Source organism: Ursus maritimus, unplaced genomic scaffold (assembly GCF_017311325.1).
Source record: "Ursus maritimus isolate PB19 unplaced genomic scaffold, ASM1731132v1 scaffold_3, whole genome shotgun sequence".
Taxonomy (NCBI): domain Eukaryota; kingdom Metazoa; phylum Chordata; class Mammalia; order Carnivora; family Ursidae; genus Ursus; species Ursus maritimus.
Window position 1 is genome coordinate 49,619,851 of NW_024425563.1, and position 20,948 is coordinate 49,640,798.

General features: G+C 43.3%; 1 protein-coding gene across 8 annotated transcripts in view; it reads left to right on the top strand.

The window, feature by feature from the left end:
- OSBPL3 (oxysterol binding protein like 3) overlaps positions 1 to 20,948 on the top strand; it is a 176,579-nt gene that overhangs the window by 87,129 nt on the left and 68,502 nt on the right. For all 8 annotated transcript variants that reach the window (XM_040644176.1, XM_040644180.1, XM_040644179.1 and 5 more), the window contains one exon: positions 1,324 to 1,563. In XM_040644176.1, the coding sequence (XP_040500110.1) occupies positions 1,471 to 1,563 (93 nt within the window). In that variant the 5' untranslated portion in view covers positions 1,324 to 1,470. The remainder of the gene's footprint in view (positions 1 to 1,323; positions 1,564 to 20,948) is intronic.

Below are 20,948 nucleotides of genomic sequence, written 5' to 3' on the forward strand. Positions count from 1 at the left end.
AAAATCAACTTTTAACCATTTTTACATACACAATTTAGTGACATTTAGTCATTCACAGCGTTGTACAACTATCGTCATTATCTAGTTCCAGAACATTAATCACCCCAAAAAGAAACCTCATAGCCATACCCTATTTCCCAGTTCCCCAGCTTGGCAACCATTACTTGGCCTTGTGCCTCTATGGATTTGCCCACTGTGGTTATTTCATATAAATAGAAACATACATATGTGGTCTTTTCTGTCTGGCTGCTTTCATTTAGCATAATGTTTTCAAGGTTCATCCATGTTGTATCATGTATCACTACTTCATTCCTTTTAATTCCTGAACAATATTCCATTGTATGGATGTGCGGTCTTAGTCCATCAGGGCTGCTATAACCAAATGTCACAGACTGGGTGGCTTATAAGCAACAGGAATTTATTTCTCACAGTTCCGGAGGCTGGGAGCCCAAAATGAGGATGCCAGCACGGGCAGAGGGCCCTCTTCGGGTTGTAGACTTACTGTATCCTTACATGGCGGAAGAGGCTGGGGAGCTCTGTGGCATCTTTTTTTATAATTAATTCCATTCATAAGGGCTGTGTCCTCAGGACCCAAGTACCTGTCAAAGTCCCCACCTCCTAATACCATCACGTTGGATTTAGGATTTTTAACACATAAATTTCGGGGGGACACAAACATTCAGACCGTAGCATATACCATATGTGGTTTATCCATTCATCAGTCGATGGACGTTGGGTTGTTTCTACCTTTGGCTACTGCTAGTAGTGTTACTATGAACCTTCTTGTACAAGTTTTTGTTTGAACACCTATTTTCAGTTCTTTGGGGTATGTACCTAGGAGTGGAATTGCTGGATCGGATGATAATTCTGTTTAACTTTTAAAAAAAACTGCCAAACTCTTTCCAACTATGCTGTACCATTTAATATGCCTACCAGCAATGCCTGAGCGTTCCAGTTTCTTCTAATACTTGTTATTTTCCATTTTTAAAAAAATTATACTTATCATATAGTAGGTATGAAGTGGTATCTCATTGTGGTTTGGGATGGTTTTTTATAGTACTGATTTTGAATGTGTCTGGACTCAAATTTTCTTACTAATGTTCTTAATTCTGGCATATTGTAAAGCTACATGAAAAACCACCTGTACATAATTTCCAATAAAAGATGGGTGTAAAGCATCTTTTCCTTCCCAGCTCCTGATATAATTCAGCATCTTGGCTCTGTAATCTGTACTGCAGACAAACCTGGAGACAGTCAGGGGCTAATTACAGATGATGTCTCATGCCCCTGACCTTCTCTGTAATCCTTTTCTTTTGCTTTTAGAGAGTTCTTCTGGCTCATCCAAAATGCTTTTAAAACGTAGTGGATAAGAACTGAGCCACCTGCCTACGTGGGACTTCCGTACTCTCAGCTCCACTGTCTTCTGATGGCATTTTGACTGCGTCAAGGCCAAGTGACCCACTGCTCAGGATGAGTGACGAGAAGACCCTTGGAGTGTCCCAAAAACTGGTCTCACCGTCAAGGAGCACAAGTAGCTGCTCTTCCAAGCAGGGAAGTCGACAGGTAAAGTTTAACCAATGCAAATTTTAAGATGCAAATTTACACAAAGAAATTGGCAGATTAAGATGTATGCATTGACTTGGGAACTCCTACTTCTCGGTGGAAGAGTGTTTGCTTTCAGTCATATCTTAATTATATGAGAAGAGTAAACTGTAGGTACTTTTAATAATGCAGCCTGAGCGCTTACCTGATGGGAAGGAACTGTATTTGGCTCTTTGCATTATTTTATCCGATCTTTGCAACGGTGCCCCAACACAGATAGGAATATCCTCATTTTCTCCATGAGGAAGCTGAGTCAGACAACTGAGTTATTTGGTCAAGGATACACAGCGAGTGAGTGGCAGAACAAGAAGTCAAAACTCAGTCTGACTCCAGAGCCCACACTTTCCTTTGTACCCTACTGACCAAAACAAAAAAATAGCCACTGTTCCAGTAAGTTTAATATCCTCCTGCCCTCTTCCTCCTTCCCCTTCCACCACAGATTGCCATGTGGGTGACTTGGAGTCTCCCCTGCTTTCTTTCTCCACTGGATGAGGGAATCGAAGCCACAGAGAAGTGATCAAAAGGAATTCAGTAGGAAGAAGAAAAAAGTGAAACAAAGACCTGAATCATGAGCTCCTAAGCGCCAGCTGTAGTTATATGTTGTTTCTTGGTTTTCTTTCTCATAGATCTCTGTTGGCAGAATTCGCCGGGTTTAGGTCAGCAGCAGCAAATGCACGTTAACCAGTATAACTCTACCACCTTCAGGGAAGTGGAGAGTGGGCTGTCGAGAGGCTGTGGCTTCACGACCAGAGTGGTCCCTGAGCCTTTTCAGCATCTGCTGGTTGCGCTGGCATTGGCTTCCCCCCCGGGAAGCGCTGGCTTAAGAACTGGCCCAGAGTCCTGGGTTCCAGATTTGGAAGCAATAATCTGGCACCTCAGGCACGTCCGCCCATTTCTGAGGCATCCTCATGGGTCTCCCCATCTGAACATTGCCTGGGACAGGGAGCTTGTCCCTTCACAGTGCCGCTTCATGTCGTTAGAATCTACGATTGTAGACAGATCAGGTTTTGCCCGAGCCTAGACGTCGGGGAAGCCCTGCGAGATCTCCCGTGACGGGTTAGGAAGAAGAATTTCTTTGGCGCTGTAATCACCTCTGTCTGGGATTTAAAAAAAAAAAAAGACTAAAACTAGTCCTTGGCTAATGCATCAGGGCTCCTTTGGAGTTCTGGCTTCCTAAAGGTAGCTATAAGCTCACCCTCCTTGTCAGCTGTCCACGGGGGTGTTTCTCTCCCTAAGCCAAGATTCTGACTGGGATTAAAGCCTGAAGGTGTGATCTTTCCCTCCCCCTTTGCACCTAGTAGCATCTATTACTATGTCCTTCTTGGATAAAGAGAAGGAACATGATTCATTGAAACAGCTAGTGCTTATAACACCATGGGAACTGGAGCAGTGCAGTGACAGTCTACGATTAAATCCTACGGAAATTTTCTTTTGGTGTGTTGTTTGAATTGATTGATTTGGTTTTCACAGAGATTCTTTTGAGCTTGTCATGAAGAGTGAGAGGAATGTGCGTGATGCCTCAATTTTTTTCTCACTGAGAATGGTTGGCCATTCAGCTATTCATTCATCAAATGGTCATGTGGCAGAGCTGGTGGAGAATTTAATAAGTTTATTCCAACCCTAGACTGAATCTAGTTATAAAGGCCATGTTTAATTTCAGGGACCATTTTCTTATTCCGCACACTTTCCCATCCTTCTGTCAAAGAGAAGTGTTCTGTTGCAGGAGTAGCTTAGCTTTTCCATCTGCATCGTCCACTTTGGCAGGCCGTGTCCGTTCTGCCACCGCAAGCTGTCCCAAGATTGTCTTTCATCCTCTAAAGGTGCTGGGGAGGTGCAGGAAACTTGGAAGTTCAACCTTCGTGGCTCTGAGGGAACAGAGCTGTACCCCGTGGTCTCGCAGATGCTGAAGATAGTGACGCTGTGTTTCCAGTCACTTCACTGGAAAGTACAAGTTCAACACTTAAAACCTCAAGATTTGTATAATAAGAAATTTAATGTGAGGAATGTTGAACCCTAATTGATAAATATAATCTGTGTGACAACCTACTTGTTTTTAAAGCTCCAGTCTAAAGTCACTGTTAGGCTGTTCTTTTCATTTCGTGGGGGGGATGGGGAGGAGGGAGAATAAGCCTGATATTGACTGCATTGGATCCTCTTTAATGCTGGTTTTTCCACTATGCTTTGGAATTATGCTTTAGAGTGTCATCTTGAGTTTGTTCCCCATGCTCTTTCCTCGAGCTCACCCTGCCCTATCTAGGCATTTGCTGTTACCTGCTTCTTACCTCTTAGGACCCCAACCCAGAGCCAAGGGTTATATTCGCAGTTGGGAGCTTCTGTTCCACGTCAGTGATAGAACGTCCAAGATCCACCACCAGGCCAGCACACATGGCCCAAGTCTGGTTGTGAGGCTATGTCTGCCTTCGGCCACGTCCCGGATAAGGCAAGTTTTAAAGCCCCCTTTCGTTGTGGTGCGGAGCTATGCTTCTGCATTTGTTTATTGCCAGCAGCGAGGCTAGCTCAGGCCCCAGCCTTTTCCTGTGGACGTTTTTAGCCCCATTAGCCCACAGAAGTAGGGCTCCTGGACACTTCTGTCTACGGTTTCCTTTGCATTTCTATTTTGTGTTTGATCCATGGAGATACTAACTTTTTTTTTTCTTAATCACACAGACACACACAAAAAAGCCCCTACATGTTTATAACTTCATATATTTTTGCTGTTTGGAGCTGAGGTGGTGATAAGAGAGAGGCACTGAATGCACGAACTTATAATATTGTCTTGGCTGAAAGACTCGGTCGTCTTAAGTCATTTTACTTAAATTCTCCTCCCATATCACTAGGTGACATTGAGAGTCTCTGCACTCCAGCCACATTGGCTTTCTTTCAGTTCCTTGCACTGAACCTGCCCTTGTCCTTGTTTCTTGAACTGAATTTGAACTTGTCCTTCCTGTCCCAGAGCCCCCTCACATGAAATCACAAGGAGCTACACATTTATGTAGAGGTATTCCCTATCTATATGTCTTGTTAGGAGACCTGGTTTGCTTTCTTGAAGGACAGAATGATCAAGAATTGTGATCGATGTCTTTGTTTTTACATCTGACCTAAGACAGATGGTTTACAATTTAGGACCATGAAAACCCAAGAAGGGTTCTGTCATCTTTTAGCTTAAATACTAGGGCTTTTGAAATTTAAATATACCATGGCTCATTTTGTCAGTATGGAAACAGTCTGCAAATATAATCTCATCAAAATAATTTTGGGAGGAATGTATGCGTTAGTGATTAGAACTTGAACTCTCCAGTCTCCGTCCCACCCATTCACTGGTTATGTGACCTTAAACTCTTAAACTTAAGCCTCTGTTTTCTCATCAATAAAATTGAAATAATAATAGTTCTTTTCACATGGGATTATTGTGAGAATTAAAACCGAAGCATCTAATCCAGGGTGAGACTCATAATAGATCCTGAGTTAATATTAGCATTCATTTTTGTTACTATAGTTTACATTAATTTGAACTTCATTTTTATTTATGGAAAATATGCTCATAGAGAATAGTTCTGCTTTTTGCCCCTAGAAACTTCTACAGGCATTATGTATGTATCTCCCCACGTATCTACCCAGTGCTCGTTAGTATTGCACAAAGGCCCACAAAAGTATACAATGTATATATGAATATATACTTATAAAATAAAAAGTGCCTTCCTTTATACATATTAACAAAATGCTTTTATGTATGTATGTATGTATGTATTTATAAGAAAGAGAGTGTGCATAGATTGTGGGGGAGGAGAGAGAGGGGAGAGGAAAGAGAGAGAGAGAGAGAGAGAATCTTAAGCAGGAACCATTCCCAGTGCAGAGCTGAGCACATGGGCTTGATGTCACGACTTCAAGATCGTGATGTGAGCTGAAATCAAGAGTAGGACGCTTAACCAACTGAGCCACCCAGGCACCCCCAGAATACTTTTAGAGAAGGATATAATAGCATATTTAATGTTTGGGCCATATTTGGTATCTTCAATATCTGGCATAATCCATACCTAAAACAAGTGAAACAAGTTGGTGAACCCTTACCCTTTTCTGTTCTGCCAGGCCTTGTCCTCTCATGAGGATAAATGTTTTCCCCTTCCCATGCCAGTGCCTGTCTAGGGGTAGTAGCTGTGCGGAGCGTTGTGTTGAGAAGGAATCTGACTGTCATGAGAAAGAGTGCCGTGTTTTCAGCTGTGGCTCAGGGGCATCGACAGGGTGAATGGCAGTGCAGGGGCCACATTTGTCACCCCTTAGTGATATTAGGGGTTGCAATTAAGCCGTCTTTGCTCTGGCCTTTACATTCTGCTGTTGCAGGAACCTTAGGCAAGTGGAGTTTGTCTCCGTTCTTGATCTATGAAATGGAGACAAAACTCACCTCCTGCTTCCTTTCCAGAGTTGTTTTGAGAGAAAATGGAATGTTTTTACTGGCTAAAAGATGTTAAAACTCTTTGGAGAAAGATCCTCTGTAAATTTAAGGAACTCTTAAAATTACAGATGAGCTCCCTTTGAACTCAGGCCTGTTCCAGGGCCAGAACGGAAATGGTCTTGTTTCGAGAACGCTGACAGTCCGTGGAAGAAATGGATCTCTTTGGAGAAGAGCAGAGCATCCTTCAGATATAGTGCCTTTGTCTGCAGGATAGGAATGTGCTCTCCCTGAGGAAGTCCCCAGTTAAAGGAACCAACTTACCCAAGGGACAGGCTGTCGGTCCCTTCTGAATGTCATACTCATGCCCTATGTTTTGTAGTGTGCTTGGTCCGTCTTTGCTTCAGTGTTCTTCCCTGTTTCGGGCTTTGGTTCAGCTACCCCTTTAGCTAGACTGATCCATATGAAACTGTTCTGTCCTTTTGAATTTTGTGATTTTTCTGGAAAAGAATCTTCATTTATCACTGTAATATTTTAAAAATAACTTTTATAAAAATAATATGTGCGCACTGCAGGTCATTTCCAAGGTATACGCAAATCTATGTTGAATTGCAACACTTTAATTCATTTACGTTTAATGACTGCAGCTGATAGGTCAAATAAATTGAAGCCTGAGAATGACCGTTGATTGTGGAGGCCATTGGTGGCATTGTCTAGTGGGAGAGGTAGATGTGAAAGCCTGGTTAGAGCTCATTCTCATAGAGGGAATAGGAGCAGAGAAAGAGGGTACCCCAGTCCTACCAGGCCCCAGACGGGATTTGAGATAGGCCTTCACATGTTCCATTTGGGAACCTTGAGCTTGACTAATGCCATGCTAAACATTGCCCTTTTCTCTGCTCACGTGGATAACCCTCTTTTGATTAACTCATGGGTTGAAAGAGTGTATAGTTCTCAGACTCCTGGGTTTCTATTTATACATTATTTTAGTCCTCACAGCTCCTAGCATGGGGCTTTTTCACATGGCAGATGCAAATTATTGGACTAAATTTACTGAATGCCAACAGCAGGTATCCATCAGGGCCGCTTAGAATGTATGGCCAGGGGGACATGGGCAACGGGAGCAAAGTGCCCACAAATCCCCAAGCTCCCTCGTTCCAGTGATGTATTGTGAGGATCTTCAAACATGAACAAAGGTCTCTCCATTGAATTTCTTCTGGCAAATGATGAAATTCCTAAGTGCTTTCTATACCTGTGGTCTCTGAACAAACACTCTGCTGGAAAGTATGGAACAGACGTAACGGCGTCTTTGTTGCAACTGACCTGTATTCACACGGGCTCTGCTTTTTGCTAGCTGGGTGACCTTGCCACGTTACGTAAACCCTCTGAGTCTCGGTTCTTCAGCTCCGAAATTGGGATTGGGATTGTGCTTGCTTTGGAGAACTAAGTGAAATAATAAATATGAAGTACCCAGGCTAGCACATGGTAGACATTAGGTAAGTGTGGATTAATGAGTGAGTAAGCAGGCAGTTGCTAGGTTGAAAGATGACTATTCAAAAAGCCCTGTGGATATATTAAGTAGGTTAAGGGATACCTAAGTGGGAGAGAGAATTGCTATTTCTGAACTTGTCAAATATGAGTAATTTCCTCTCGCCGTCTTCCTGCTGCCCCCTTACATTTCTTTCCTAGAACTTTCAAAGTAACACATTTCAGAAGCCAGACTGAGCTAGACAAAGACGAATAAGTTTTGTCTCTACTGAAACAGTCCTATATGTCCAAGTTTTAATTCTTTAGCCAATATCTATTAAGAAGCTATCATTAAAAGACCCTGGGCAGGGATATGTGAAGCTACCAAGGACAGGATAGCTGAACAGACCACTGCAATTAAGAAATTGACTCTGTCGGAGAGACTGCTTTGTAAAGAGAGCACGCTTCCTTTCTTTCCTAATGTGTTGTTAGAATTTGCTATATAGTAGGTTAGAAATCAGAAAGTGAATCCTTTTAAAATAATTGGCAGGTGTTTCACTCTTGATTGTAAGGGATTTGAAATGGAGAGAGCCATTGCTAGGTAAGTCTCTGTATACTTATGCATTTTGCCCTTGTCACCCTCCTGCCCCTGGGCTAATCTGAGATGGTGTTTGAGCTCTCCCAGGGTCACCTGATGAGGGTTTATTTATGCAGGCTATAAGATTATGCTGTCTTTCAGGGAGCCCAGGCTGTCTGGGTTTGGTGCCAGAACCCATAAGACATGAGGCTGAATGGGAGAGAATATGCCAAGGAGTGAAAAGTGAATTAAAGCTATAATGCTCAGGTGTTTATTGAACACGCGTAGTGCTCGGGTATTGAACATGCTTAGTCCTACGTATTTCTTCTAAATAATCATATCTTTAGAGACTCTGAGACTTAACATCTTCCTTTTTTAAGTTGAGCTATATAAACACCACAAGAAAGACCAACCAGTCAAGGAGGAGAGCCTTGAGAATGTCGTGATTGTATCAGTCATTCTATAACGGTCACAAAAGAGGACAGGCGACAAGCATGAACTTCCTTGGGAGCTGGATGGCCCGAGTTTAAACCTTGGACTTTTTATAAACAGTTTGACCTTGCACAAGTGACTTAACTCTCTTTGCCTTGGTTTCTTACAAGGCTGTGCAAATTAGAAGAAGGGCTGCATGCAGTAGGTGTTGTGTAAGTGCTGGATACATAAACCATTCACCTTCGCTAAGCAGGAGTCCCAGCAGCCCTCACACAGTACCACACGGTGGTTGCTTCCCCACCTCCTCCTCTGATTTACCATCTGGGTAGCCCAGCAGAGTCACATGGCTTGGCTGCTTCTGTCTGGGCTGGTCTGAGAGGAAGCGTTAGCAAGGGACACTGGAAATTAACAAGCATCCATTAGCATTTTTGCAGCTCATGATATCCTTTCATACTATCCCTTGGAGTCCCAAAACAACCCAGCGAGGTCTGTATTATCTTCTACACTTTAGAAAGAAAATATGGCTCAGAGATATTAACTGACTTGTTCTGAGTCGCACAGCTTGTAAGTGGTAGGGGATGCGGCAAGCATCTATTTGGAGAACACTGGATTTCGTTAGGTACTAGAAAGCTGCTTTGGAGTTTCATTCAGGTCCCATGTGCCTTATAAAAGGCACATAAGCTAGCAGCTCTGTGCAAGCAGGGACAAGAATAATGCAGAAGTGGTCATAGGATCCGTGAGGTTTCTCTGGAGCTGCTGTTTTGTTTTGTTTTTGTTTTTTGTTTTTCTGGTGGGCCCAACAGAGAAAAGCAATTAATTATACATTTCTGTGTTCGTTTTCTAGATTCTCACTTTCTGGGCCTTTTATTTCTTCTTATTACCTACCTTTGGTCATACCTAAATAGGTCACACTGGACGTGATCCACTGGAAGTAGGAAGGGCAAAGATACAAGGCTCAATTCTCAGTGTATTCCTACTCGAAGTCTTGGACAGAAAAAAACAAGCGTTAGAAGAGGTGAGGACTTCAGCTAAAATGACATATTTGAGTTGTTGGGGCTTCTTTGTTACTCTCCGTGTCCACAAATGATAGACTGTCAGCTACATTCCACACTGTGAAGAGCAGGAAAAATTGAACTCCTGAAACACTTCTGGAAGTTGCTGAACTGTTCATGCTGTTGTGCAATTGCAGGGTGACGAGCACAGCAACTATTTTCTGGGGGGTTTTAGAAATACTACCTTGGGGGCCTCAGTCGGTTAAGCATCTGCCTTCAGCTCAGGTCATGATCCTGGATTCCTGGGATCGAGCCCTGCGTCAGGCTCCCTGTTCAGCAGAGAGCCTGTTTCTCCCTCTTCCTCTGCTGCTCCCCCTGCTTCTGCTCTGTCTCTCTAATAAATAAATAATATCTTAAAACAAAACAAAAAGAAATACTACCTTGGTAGAAACTACATGGGGTGCCTTAAGAAAGCCAATTTATTTATCTGCAGTTGGTATTGGCCGTAGTGCAGGATACACTAAAGCAGAACAGTGACCCCAAAGCTTTTGTGGAGAACATGCTGGCTATACAGTTACTGGAATTTTCTCTAGAAGCTATAGATGCAAATATGAACTGAACTGACTTAACAGTTCTTTCCTAGGGAGGGAGAGTCTAAATCTACTTGGTGATATGCTGATATGAAAATGCTGAAGGCCCAGAAATGACAGCATAATAAGTAGGACAGTGGCAAAACAGAAGCCTTCTCTAGAATAATCTGATATCCTTCCTAAGTCCTCTACACGCTGGCCCTACCATCAAATGCAGTTGTGTCTCCCTTCACATCTGGAAACAAGCCTGCATCCCAACTAAAATCACCTTCTCTCTGTCCCACACTAGGGGAGGCACATTCCTGGCACATCTCTGGCTTAGTGGTTCCTTTTCCCGAGTTAGTGGGCTGAATGGTGTCCCCACCTCCCAAATGATATGTCCACAGCCTAATCTTTGGAACTTGTGAATGTTACTGTATTTGGAAAGAGGGTCTTTGCAGATGTAATTAAGGATTTTGAGATGAGGAGATCATCCTGGATTATCCAGGTTGGCCCTAAATTCAACGATCAGTGTCCTCATACTAAGCACACAGAGGAGAATACAGACATGGATGTGAAGACAGAGGTGGAGATTGGAGTGATGTGGCTACAAGCCAAGGATGCCAGTAGCTTCCAGAAACTGGAAGAAGGAAGTAATGCTCTCAGGGGCTGGATGTTTGTGTCCCCCCACCCCCACCCCATTCATATGTTGAAGCCCTAACCCTCCTGATGGCATTTAGAGGCAAGCCTTCAGGAGGTAATTAGGTTTAGATGAGGTCACAAGGGGTGGTGCCTTCATGATGGGATTAGTACCCTTATAAGAAGAGGAAAGGCTGCAGAGCTCACTCTCGCACGTGGCAAGAAGACAGCTGTCTACAGGCCAGAAAGCAGATTCTCACCAGGAACCGAATCCAGCAGCACCTTGATCTTGGACTTTACAGCCTCTACCAAGTCGGTGGTATTTTGTCATAGCAACCTTAGCTGATACAAGCACATTCTCCCCCAGAGCCGCCAGAGCCAGGGTGGTTCTGCTGACACCTTGATTTTGGACTTCGGGCTCCAGAACTGTGAGAGAATACATTGCTTTTGTGTTAAGCCACCCAGCTGTCAAGACAGCTTCAGAAACCCTCCTTCTCTCCCTGTGTCCATATTCCTTTGGGGTGGGTCTAGCTCGTGCAATTGTGCTGAGAACTCCGGTGCCGTGCTCCTTTGAATCTCCCATTCAGCATTTTCAAGTCTTCAGTCTTGTGGTATCTCTTTATCTTTAATATATGCCAACTTCATGGAGGCCAGCCCTTGGTTTTTCACCTTTCCATCTCTAGTACCTGGTGCTAAGCTTCAGACCTCTGAGTAGAGACTGCCTTCTTAAATAGAAGGTCAGGTACGAGCCAGAGTCTAACTTGCTTAACACCTAAATCAGTCCTTCTTTGGTTCAGAAGGCTCTCCAGGATCTTCTCCTGTCACTAGGTTCTCATTACAAGATCCAGTTAGTCTTGTGCAGACTGAGGGGAAAATCGCCAAGGATTTGGATCAGAGACAGGAAGAGTTTATTCTGGCGCCTACTCCTATGAGTCTGAATTATATGCATATTAGTTAGCCTGAATGTGTCTACTTTGGTTGCAAATTTCAATTAGCTCTGAAAAAAAAAAAAGCAGTTTTGAGCACACTTGTCAGAGAGAGCACTGTTATCAGCTAGCGCCATCCAGCAACGAAGTGGGCTTTCCTCAGGAGCTGTGCGCCCCATCATCGGAGTGCAAAAGTGAAATGTCTGACTACAGAGGGTCTGCAGTTCTCTCTAGGCTCAGACACCAAAGGGCAGAGCTCTACGATATGCCAAAGACAGTATTTTTTTTTTAAAGATTTTATTTATTTATTTGTCAGAGAGAGAGTGAGAGAGAGCACGCACAAACAGGAGGAGCAGCAGGCAGAGGGAGAAGCAGGCTCCCCGCTGAGCTGGGAACCCGATGAGGGGCTCAGTCCCAGGACCCTGGGATCATGACCTGAGCCAAAGGTGGACGCTTAACTAACTGAGCCACCCAGATGTCCCTATAGTATGATTTTTTTTTTAATGAAAAGGTAGTAAAAATAAAATATTAAAATGGTGCTGGAAGGTATACAGCAAAGAGCGCAAGAGAGTCTCCCCCACTTTGTGCCTCTGGCTGAGTTCCGTTCACAGAGGAGCCTGTCCGGGAGAATTTCCCTGCATCGCAGGCACCTGCCCCTGTGCGGGGAGTGAGCCCAGGGGCTCTTCCCTGAGGCTGTCTGCCGCTGTGACAGGGAGGGAATTCTTAGAAAGGGGTAGAGGGAAGGGCACTAGGTTGGAGTTGAAAGATTGGTCCTGGTCCTCAGAAGTCCTTCACCCATTTTTGTGGTCCTACGCAAATCGTTTATCTTAGCTTCCTCGTCTCTAAAATGAAAGAGCTGGGTAGATGCCTTCCACATTCTCTTCCAAACTCCGAGGTTTAAAAGAATTACTCCATGACTCTATGAGGGCAAACAAATCATTTCTTCTGTACCCTAAAAAAAAAATAAAAACCAGAAAAGACTCTTGAGTCCCTTGAATGCGCAGTTATCCTGTCATCACGGCTAACACGCGTGCCTATTAAGTGCGGGAACGTGCTGCCAGGCAGACTGATTGTGCCTGGGGAGAGAGTGGTGCTGGGGGCGAGGAGCCGGACTGGTGGGGCAGCAGGAGGCCTTGGGTGGACTCTAGTATAATCGTAGGTGATCTTGTCCAGGGTGGACATTGAGCAGAGAGGTGCTGCGTGTGGTCTGCAGCCCACAAATGAGGTTCAGCACTTCATAGTGGGTGATGTTGGGCAGACTACATATGTCTTCGTTACAGAGTCACTGGGGGCACATAAAAGCTCGTCAAGAAGCAGTAGTTTTACTTGTATTACTATCGTCACTACCACAGTAGCAACTCTAACCACCCCGCCCCCACCCCTCTGATGGGCTGCATGGCCAGAGCACAGGGACATTTATAGGTTTGGTGTCTCCATCTTTAACAGTAGCTACAGCTCTCAAGAGGCCCTGTTGACAGAACAGAGCATTACAGAGAAAAGAGTGCATAAAAGATGCTGTCCGTAGTCTTGAAGGGCTTGCATACAATTAGGGGGATATTTAACAGAATTAATAACCCACAAATCTTTTTGAAGATCCTTAAAAAAGTACCAGTGTAATTACAGCCATAACTGCTGAGTGCTCAACAGGGTTGAAATCATCATTCATTATATGTACATTAAAGTTTTTTATTATTAACACTAATTATAAACCCATCTGTGGTTAACACAACTGGAAAGCATTTTTCTCTTATTTGGACCTCAGGTGGAATTAGCAACACAGCTGACACATCACATGGTTTATTTCTCCTTATTGTCAGTATCTGCTGCCAGTGACCCTCTTTTTCTTTCCCTTACCTCCCGGGCTATCTCAAGGGCTCACCCCCAAGACTGAGTGCATACTCTTCCATTATCTAAGTAGTTAAAGCACCAGTGTTTTGGTCTGTGACTAAACAAGTAGTTAAGACCTAACACATTTGGGGGACTAAGTCATCTGGATGTTTGCCTCCCTGCCTAGGCATGGGTGGGTAAGCTATGTGTATGGGTGTGAAGGGAGAGGAAAGACGTGGCCATTGGCTGGTCTTGACTCCATTCCCCATGTAGCCTTCCGAGTCTGCAATGGGCTCTGCTCTTCTCAGCCTTCCTTTTATCTTCAGGCTTCTCACTTAGATCCTAAGATCAGGGATTGTACCTGAGGTTACTAGATAGAAGTTAATGCTACCGTTTTTTTGTTTCCTTTTAGGAGACTTTATCAGCCAACATTTTATTTTTTGTTTTATTTTATTTATTTTTTAAAGACCTTATTTATTTGAGAGAGAAAGAGCCTGAGCAGAGGGATGGAGGTGGAGAGGGAGAAGGAGGCTCCCCACTGAGTTGGGAGCCTGACGTTGCAGGGCTGATCCAGGACCCCGGGATCACGACCTGAGCCAAAGGCAGATGCTTAACTGACTGAGCCACCCAGGCACCCCGGAGATACACTATCTTTTTTTTTTTTTTAAAGATTTTATTTATTTATTTGACAGAGAGACAGCCAGTGAGAGAGGGAACACAGCAGGGGGAGTGGGAGAGGAAGAAGCAGGCTCCCAGTGGAGGAGCCCGATGTGGGACTCAATCTCGCAATGCCGAGATCACGCCCTGAGCCAAAGGCAGACGCTTAACGACTTCGCTACCCAGGTGCCCCCGGAGATACGCTATCTTAACAAGCTTTTACATTGTGAACTATTGGCATAATGTTGTACAACCGATTTCTAGAACTTATTCATCCTGCGTAACTGAGACTTCGTACCCATTTTATATGACATGAATTTGTGAAATAAGGTTTGCAAGGGATTTCATGGCTCATTTATTCTGACCACCTTCCTGGTCTAGGAATCCCCTGCAGTCTGTCTGCTAGCCTCTGATGGAGCTCCCCAGTGACGAGGGAACTGGCTGTTTCATAGGGCAGCCCAAGTGGTTTTTGTTACTGTTCATAGCACTAATTATTAAATAATCAGATGATCGGTCCTTTATGCAGAGCTGGGATCCAGGGTCTTATAATTCTTACCCCATTAGTCCTGGTTTGGCTCTCGGAGCCTATGAAGTCAAACCCCAATTCTTCAAGACAGCCTGGTGTCCTAGAGTGTAGCTGCTCTAAGTGGGCCCGTGGTCCAGCAGCAGTGGCCGCACCCATGCAGGTGCAGAAGCTCAGACCTCGCCCGGACCTACCCAACTAACATGTGCACTTTGACACGATCCTCAGTGATTGGAATGCATGTTACAGTTTGAGAAGCACTGCATTAGATCACACACACCATCCCCCCAACCAGTTTGTTCTTTTAATTGCTATTGCTATCAGGCCTGCTGGTGCTCAAAAATTTTAGTTCAGGAAGAAACAATTGGACGAGAAATAACAATTACAACTCTCCGTGATTGAATAGAAGTACAGAATTGGTCTGGCATCAGTTAAAGCTGTCATTATATTAACTAAAAATCTATTGACAAGTATTTCCATATGTTCGTAGTATAATCATAAAAGATGATATTGATGATCCTGAGGCTTTAGAAAAGCAGATATGCTGGGGCACCTGGGTGGCTCAGTCAGTTAAGTGTCTGACTTCGGCTCAGGTCATGATCCCAGGGTCCTCCTGGGACCAAGCCCTCCACTGGGCTCCCTGCTCAGCAGGGGGGTCTACTTGTCCCTCTGCCCCCCCCAATCACGCTCGTGCTCTCTCTCAAATAAAATCTTTTAAAAAAATCAGAAATGCCTTTAAAATCATTAAAGACTTGTTAAATTATGCTACATGTGATTTAATGCTGGGTAGTGTTGCCTTGTGAATTTTAAAAACCTGAGAAGCAGATTAAATAAATAATCAGAGCAACCCACTCCCCAGTCATGCCAGATAGGGAGAGGCAGCCACAAAACTTCTTCCACGACACTCTTCAGCTGCGGGAAGAATGGAAGTTTTAAGTTATTTTCTATTTCTTTCTTTTTTTTTTTTTAGATCTATAACAAATAATTTTATTTATTTTTTTTAAAGATTTTATTTATTTATTTGACAGAGATAGAGACAGCCAGCGAGAGAGGGAACACAAGCAGGGGGAGTGGGAGAGGAAGAAGCAGGCTCATAGCGGAAGAGCCTGATGTGGGGCTCGAACCCAGAACGCCGGGATCACGCCCTGAGCCGAAGGCAGACGCTTAACCGCTGTGCCACCCAGGCGCCCCTATTTTCTATTTCTGACATCACTGCAAGGACAGCGCTGAGAATCCAGCATTTGAAAGTTGCAGAGGAGACGTGCGCTGTGGAAACAGCTGTGCTGGGAGGGGGGGACGCTTTCAACTCGTGCAGTCAGCAATATGGAAATGAACTGTGCCAGCTCATGAGCACGGATAAATGCTTAGTTGCCTTTCCAACCACAAAGCAGCTTTCTATATTTGGCACTCTTTTGACATTCAGTAAAACAGCCTGAATTTAATGCCGGACGACAGTGCCAGACTGTCTTCAGTTAAACTGAAGTGAAGACCTTAAGAAGCTGCCTTCCCCAGACCCTGTCACATTTCTCTCTCCGTCTTGTATTCGTGGTGAGTTTTCAGCCTGACAGCCTCAGGGCATGGTATCAGCCCAGCGTGTTGGGCTACGTCAGCAGGACCTTGATCTTCCCCGGGGGCCCAAGGCCACCCTGTACTGTATCTTAGGACATTCAGCTCAAGGTATGTGTCCTGCTCCCTGGTCACCAGGTGTGTGGAACTCAAACAGCCGCTTCAGGACACCTGGTCCCTTGAGCCAAGAGAAGCGGCATCTTTGCTTTCTTCTGTCCTGAGCACCATTTCACCCCATTCCAGTGCACATGAGTAAAATCCCTCACCCGGAGGACACTGTTGGGCCCTTTTCATACCCCCTTGCTCCTCAGACTCGTTCATTCAGTGACTGTTTTATTCAGGGCCCCTAAGTGCCCGGTAGTGAGATCACTACATAGAGGACCCTGTCCCCGGCTCATGGAACCACGTTCTGGCGGAGGTAGACTCATTTGAGTGACGTTTATGTAAGTGCTGATGAGGGAGAGAATTGGTGCCCCAAGGAGAAGGTTTGGGGCAAATTGAGAATTCACAGGTTGAGAAGTAGATGGGGCGGACATTCCAAATATAAAAAATCGAATGAGCAAAGAATTGTCAGTGTTAAAATGCCCAGGTGAATTTTCTGCCCTTGTTCAATGGGACTATAGTATAGGAAACATGGTAGCTCTGAGCAGGATCCCAGACCTTGCTTGTCTCTACCCGTAGGGCAATGTGCCCTAACTCCTTCAAACTGCTTCAGGATCTTGGCCACTGCTTGGCATTTACTCTGGTTCATCATCAGAATTTATATATTTAAATTGTAGCAGAATATGCATTATATTATAATATGTAGCAGAATGAATAAAAACGGAGGTTCTGAAATCAGGTGGCTTTACCACTTGGTAGCTTTATAGCATTGGGGAAGTTATCTAATGCTCTCTTCCTCATTCCAAAAATTTCCAGAAGTTTCCACATTCCAAAAATAAGGATACTAACCCAACCTCACAGGGTGGTGCAAGGATTAAGTGCCACAATGTAAATATAGTGTTTACCACACTACCTGGCAGAAAATACATACTTAATAAATTTAGTTGTTGTGTTTCATGTATTTGTTCAACATATTTATTCATACCTACTGTGCCCTGTTAAGTAGTGAACACGGAAGAAAAGATTCCTGCTTTCATGGAGCTAAAACTGTTCTCCAATTATGTTATGTTATTATTGTTTATATTGCTGTATTTGTATGTTGTTTCAGTAGACCCCCTTGGATAGTATTTCCTGAGGCACTACCCTTTTGTGTTTTCAATGGCAGACTATATAGAAGTGTGGATACAACTTAATACTTCCTTGTTAAACATCTACCTAGTACCATTTACTTGGTTTGAGAACTTAATCCATTTTCTTGAGTTGTTAATAACCCTGAGGAATTCTTTTATTTGATGTGTGTGTGTGTGTGTGTGTGTGTGTGTGTCACACACATATATATAGCATATATATCATATATATAGCAAAAATAAAAATTAATGTAGTTCATTGCTGGGGTTCTAAAAAAGTTGAAAGATGGTCCCTACAACTGTTTTGGGGAGAAAAGACCAAAGTCCTGGTATAAAAGTGGGGAAAAAAATCATGAATTACTTAGACACTAAGTTATTTGATGATAGACAGTAATACTGTATTTACAGGAATACACAATTGATGTGGTTTGGAGAAGTTAGGAAAATTTCAGAAACTGAACGAAAATTCTGAAGGGTTTGCATGGGTGGAAAAGATCAAGAGAAGATTCTAGGAGGCTCGAACAAAATAAATAAACCACGGAAGTAGAAATGCAGACAAGTATTACATTATATTCATTTGTATGTTGCATGGAGGGTAGGGTGTAATGGGTCCCCATAAATAATTATGGGAGTGGAGAGTCTTGGGAAACCAGGTTGGATGAGAGCCTGGGTCAGGATGGTGGCTGGGGAACAGAGAAGAAGGGACATAGAAGATAAGCAGTTTGAGGATGAAACCAACAGCACTTACTTAGGAGAAGTTAATTAATTAATCAAGCCCTCACAGTTCCAAAGTGATTTCACTACACCATGACAACATAGCATTTCTTCTCATAGAATTTGTGTCAGGTTCAGCAGGGGTTCTTAATCCCACCAAAACAATATCCCCTTATTGTGACCAGTATTTCAATGACCCCTTTACTCTCCTCGAATGAAATTCATTATTTATTTACACACATAATTTTGAAAATATCAACATAATGCTTTGCTGTAATATAAAGGAAAACTCAAAGTGGTTAGTATTAAAGTATTTCTTTTAATGTGTAGAAGCCCACATATGATTATACCAGGAGATATAATGATGTGGTCAGACACACCTATATGTAAAATGTGACAGCTACTAACGCAGACCCATATGGGTATGTTGTGCTAATAACTCAGATACCCCAAGTGGCACAGCCTTCAGCAACACGATTCTCCAAAATGGCAGGTGATGCTTGTTAAAGTCCCAAACAGAAGGAAATATAGCTTTCCTTCAGTTATCCAGTAGTTGCAATACCGAGAATTCAAACTGTGTAAAAACCATGCAGAAAAACTTTGGTATGGATGTGAAACAGAGTCAAATTCTGTGCTCAAGAAATTAGAAACAGGTTTCACCTACAAAAAAGTCCATGGCACTTTGGAAGATCTCATGAGAAGTGGGACAACTCTCTCACTGTCTAAGACGGAGGCATTGTGGGACATGTACCATCCCTGGATCCCAGCTATCAGATCAGAGGTACTGCGACAACGAAAAGTACCCCCACTATTTCGCAGCCCCAGAGGGAGAGTACTGCCCCCACTGAGAAGGCTGGCTCTCGGGTTTCAAGGACGGTGACAGACAGGGAAGCTGGAAGGGGAGGTTTGGATGGCAAGCCCAGAGAAGGAGTTGGCTGCAGAGCTTTCTTCCTCAGTCAAGCAAAGTCTTCGCTTTCTTAAATACTTCAAATCTGGCTTTTCCAACCTGGTTAAGAGTTTTAAGTTCTGAGCCCAGGTAGAAAATAAAGTGAGGAAAAAAAGACGATATTTTGTTTGGCATAAATGCAAACCCTTTCTGGCTTATTCCCTTCAAATGCCGACAAATGCAGTCTGATTCCCTGCCCCCCTCCACGCTGGCTCATTGGCAGGAATGTATTATGTGTCAAGAATTCAGGAGAGATCTAGTTCTAACATGAATCCCTGAAACATTTTTGAAATTTAATTCTTGTTTTCCTTTAAACTGCAGATATGATCTCATTCCATTTTTTTTTCAGTCTTGTGAAGTATGCAATTAACATCTAATCCCTCTTGACATTTGCATTCTGCACAATTGAATGTATTGGGCAGACATGCATGATTGTCTAGTATTATCACTGCATGTTGCCTTCTGCTTGGGTGTCTTAAATCGAAAGGACTTGATCCCCTTTGAGTACTTTCCAAAATATTTGGAGCTATAGATTTCCATTTAACAATGATAACACGCACATATACCCTCATTCACAAATGTGAATGTGCTGTATTTAACTTGCAAATAGTCATTTGGCCCAAAGGTATTGGGCATATTTCAAATGCATGCTGATTTATAATATTCCAAGAACATAAATCTGTTTGGGGTCTTATTCAAAGACCGAGTTTATTTGTTAGCCAATCAGATGTATGCTGTTCACAGGACGGCAGGTTAAGCATTGTGAAGAAATCAGAAGTGAACTAGACACTTTACACATCCTTAAGGAGTCTGTTGTCTAGTAGGGATGATAAAGTCTCACGTATAATAAGTAAGTGGTAAACCCTTGGAAAGGTAAGATGGAGGCTGATGGAGTTCCTAGGATGAAATAGTACTTTCCTTTGAAGAAGGCTTCCTGGAAGAGGTGGAATTTTTGTCTTGACCTTAAGAATTCATTAAAATTTTGACACATAGGGCACGTTAAATTTTGAAGAATGGCTTTCTAAGCTGAAGTACATGTGAACAGATGTTGTCAGTGTGTGTGCGTGTGCACGTGACTTCTCATCACTGAATCGTGCGTTCTCCATGTGTTGTCTGGGTATAATTGACTTTGAATAATTGGCAGTGCCAGAAAGAAGTCTCATTTGACATTGCTGCCTTTCTGAAAAAGTCCTCCAATTTAAGAGCTAAATATAAGCCTTGCTCTTTTTCATTGAAGAATTCCCTTTTACAATTCCAGATCTTGGGATACTACTATCACATTTCAAAAGTCTGGAATGAACCTTTAACTATATTCACAGTAAAGTGAAGTCAGGTATAAGGCAGATCTGTCAGGATTGTCATATAAAGAGTTCAGTTGCTAAAGTAGAGAGGTGTTCTTGTTACCACGTGTTTCCCATGTGTTGAACTTGAGGACAACACAGAAACTGAGCCAGAGGACCCACAACTCCTATGGTTCCATGTCCTTCCATTAGACTGTTTCCTGGGGCTTGAATTAAATTGCTTCTTCTCCCTGGTGCTGGTCCAGACTTACTGTCCATCTCCCAGTTCCTCTGGCCTCTACCTGTAACCCTCGCCTGTAGTCCAGAGATTTAACTAAGAGCAAGTTAGTCAACATGCAATCTTGGCCAAAAGGACACATTTGTCTCATGGAGAGATATTCGTACCTCACGTTCATTGCAACTTTATTCACAGTAGCCAAGACAAGGAAACAGCCTAAGTGTCCATCAGTGGATGAATGGATAAAGAAAATATGATACACAGAGGGGAATATCATTCAGCCATCAAAAAAAGAAGGAAATCCTGCCTTTTGCGACAACATGGATAGACATCGAGGGCATTATGCTAAGTGAAATAAATCAGAGAAAGACAAAGACCAT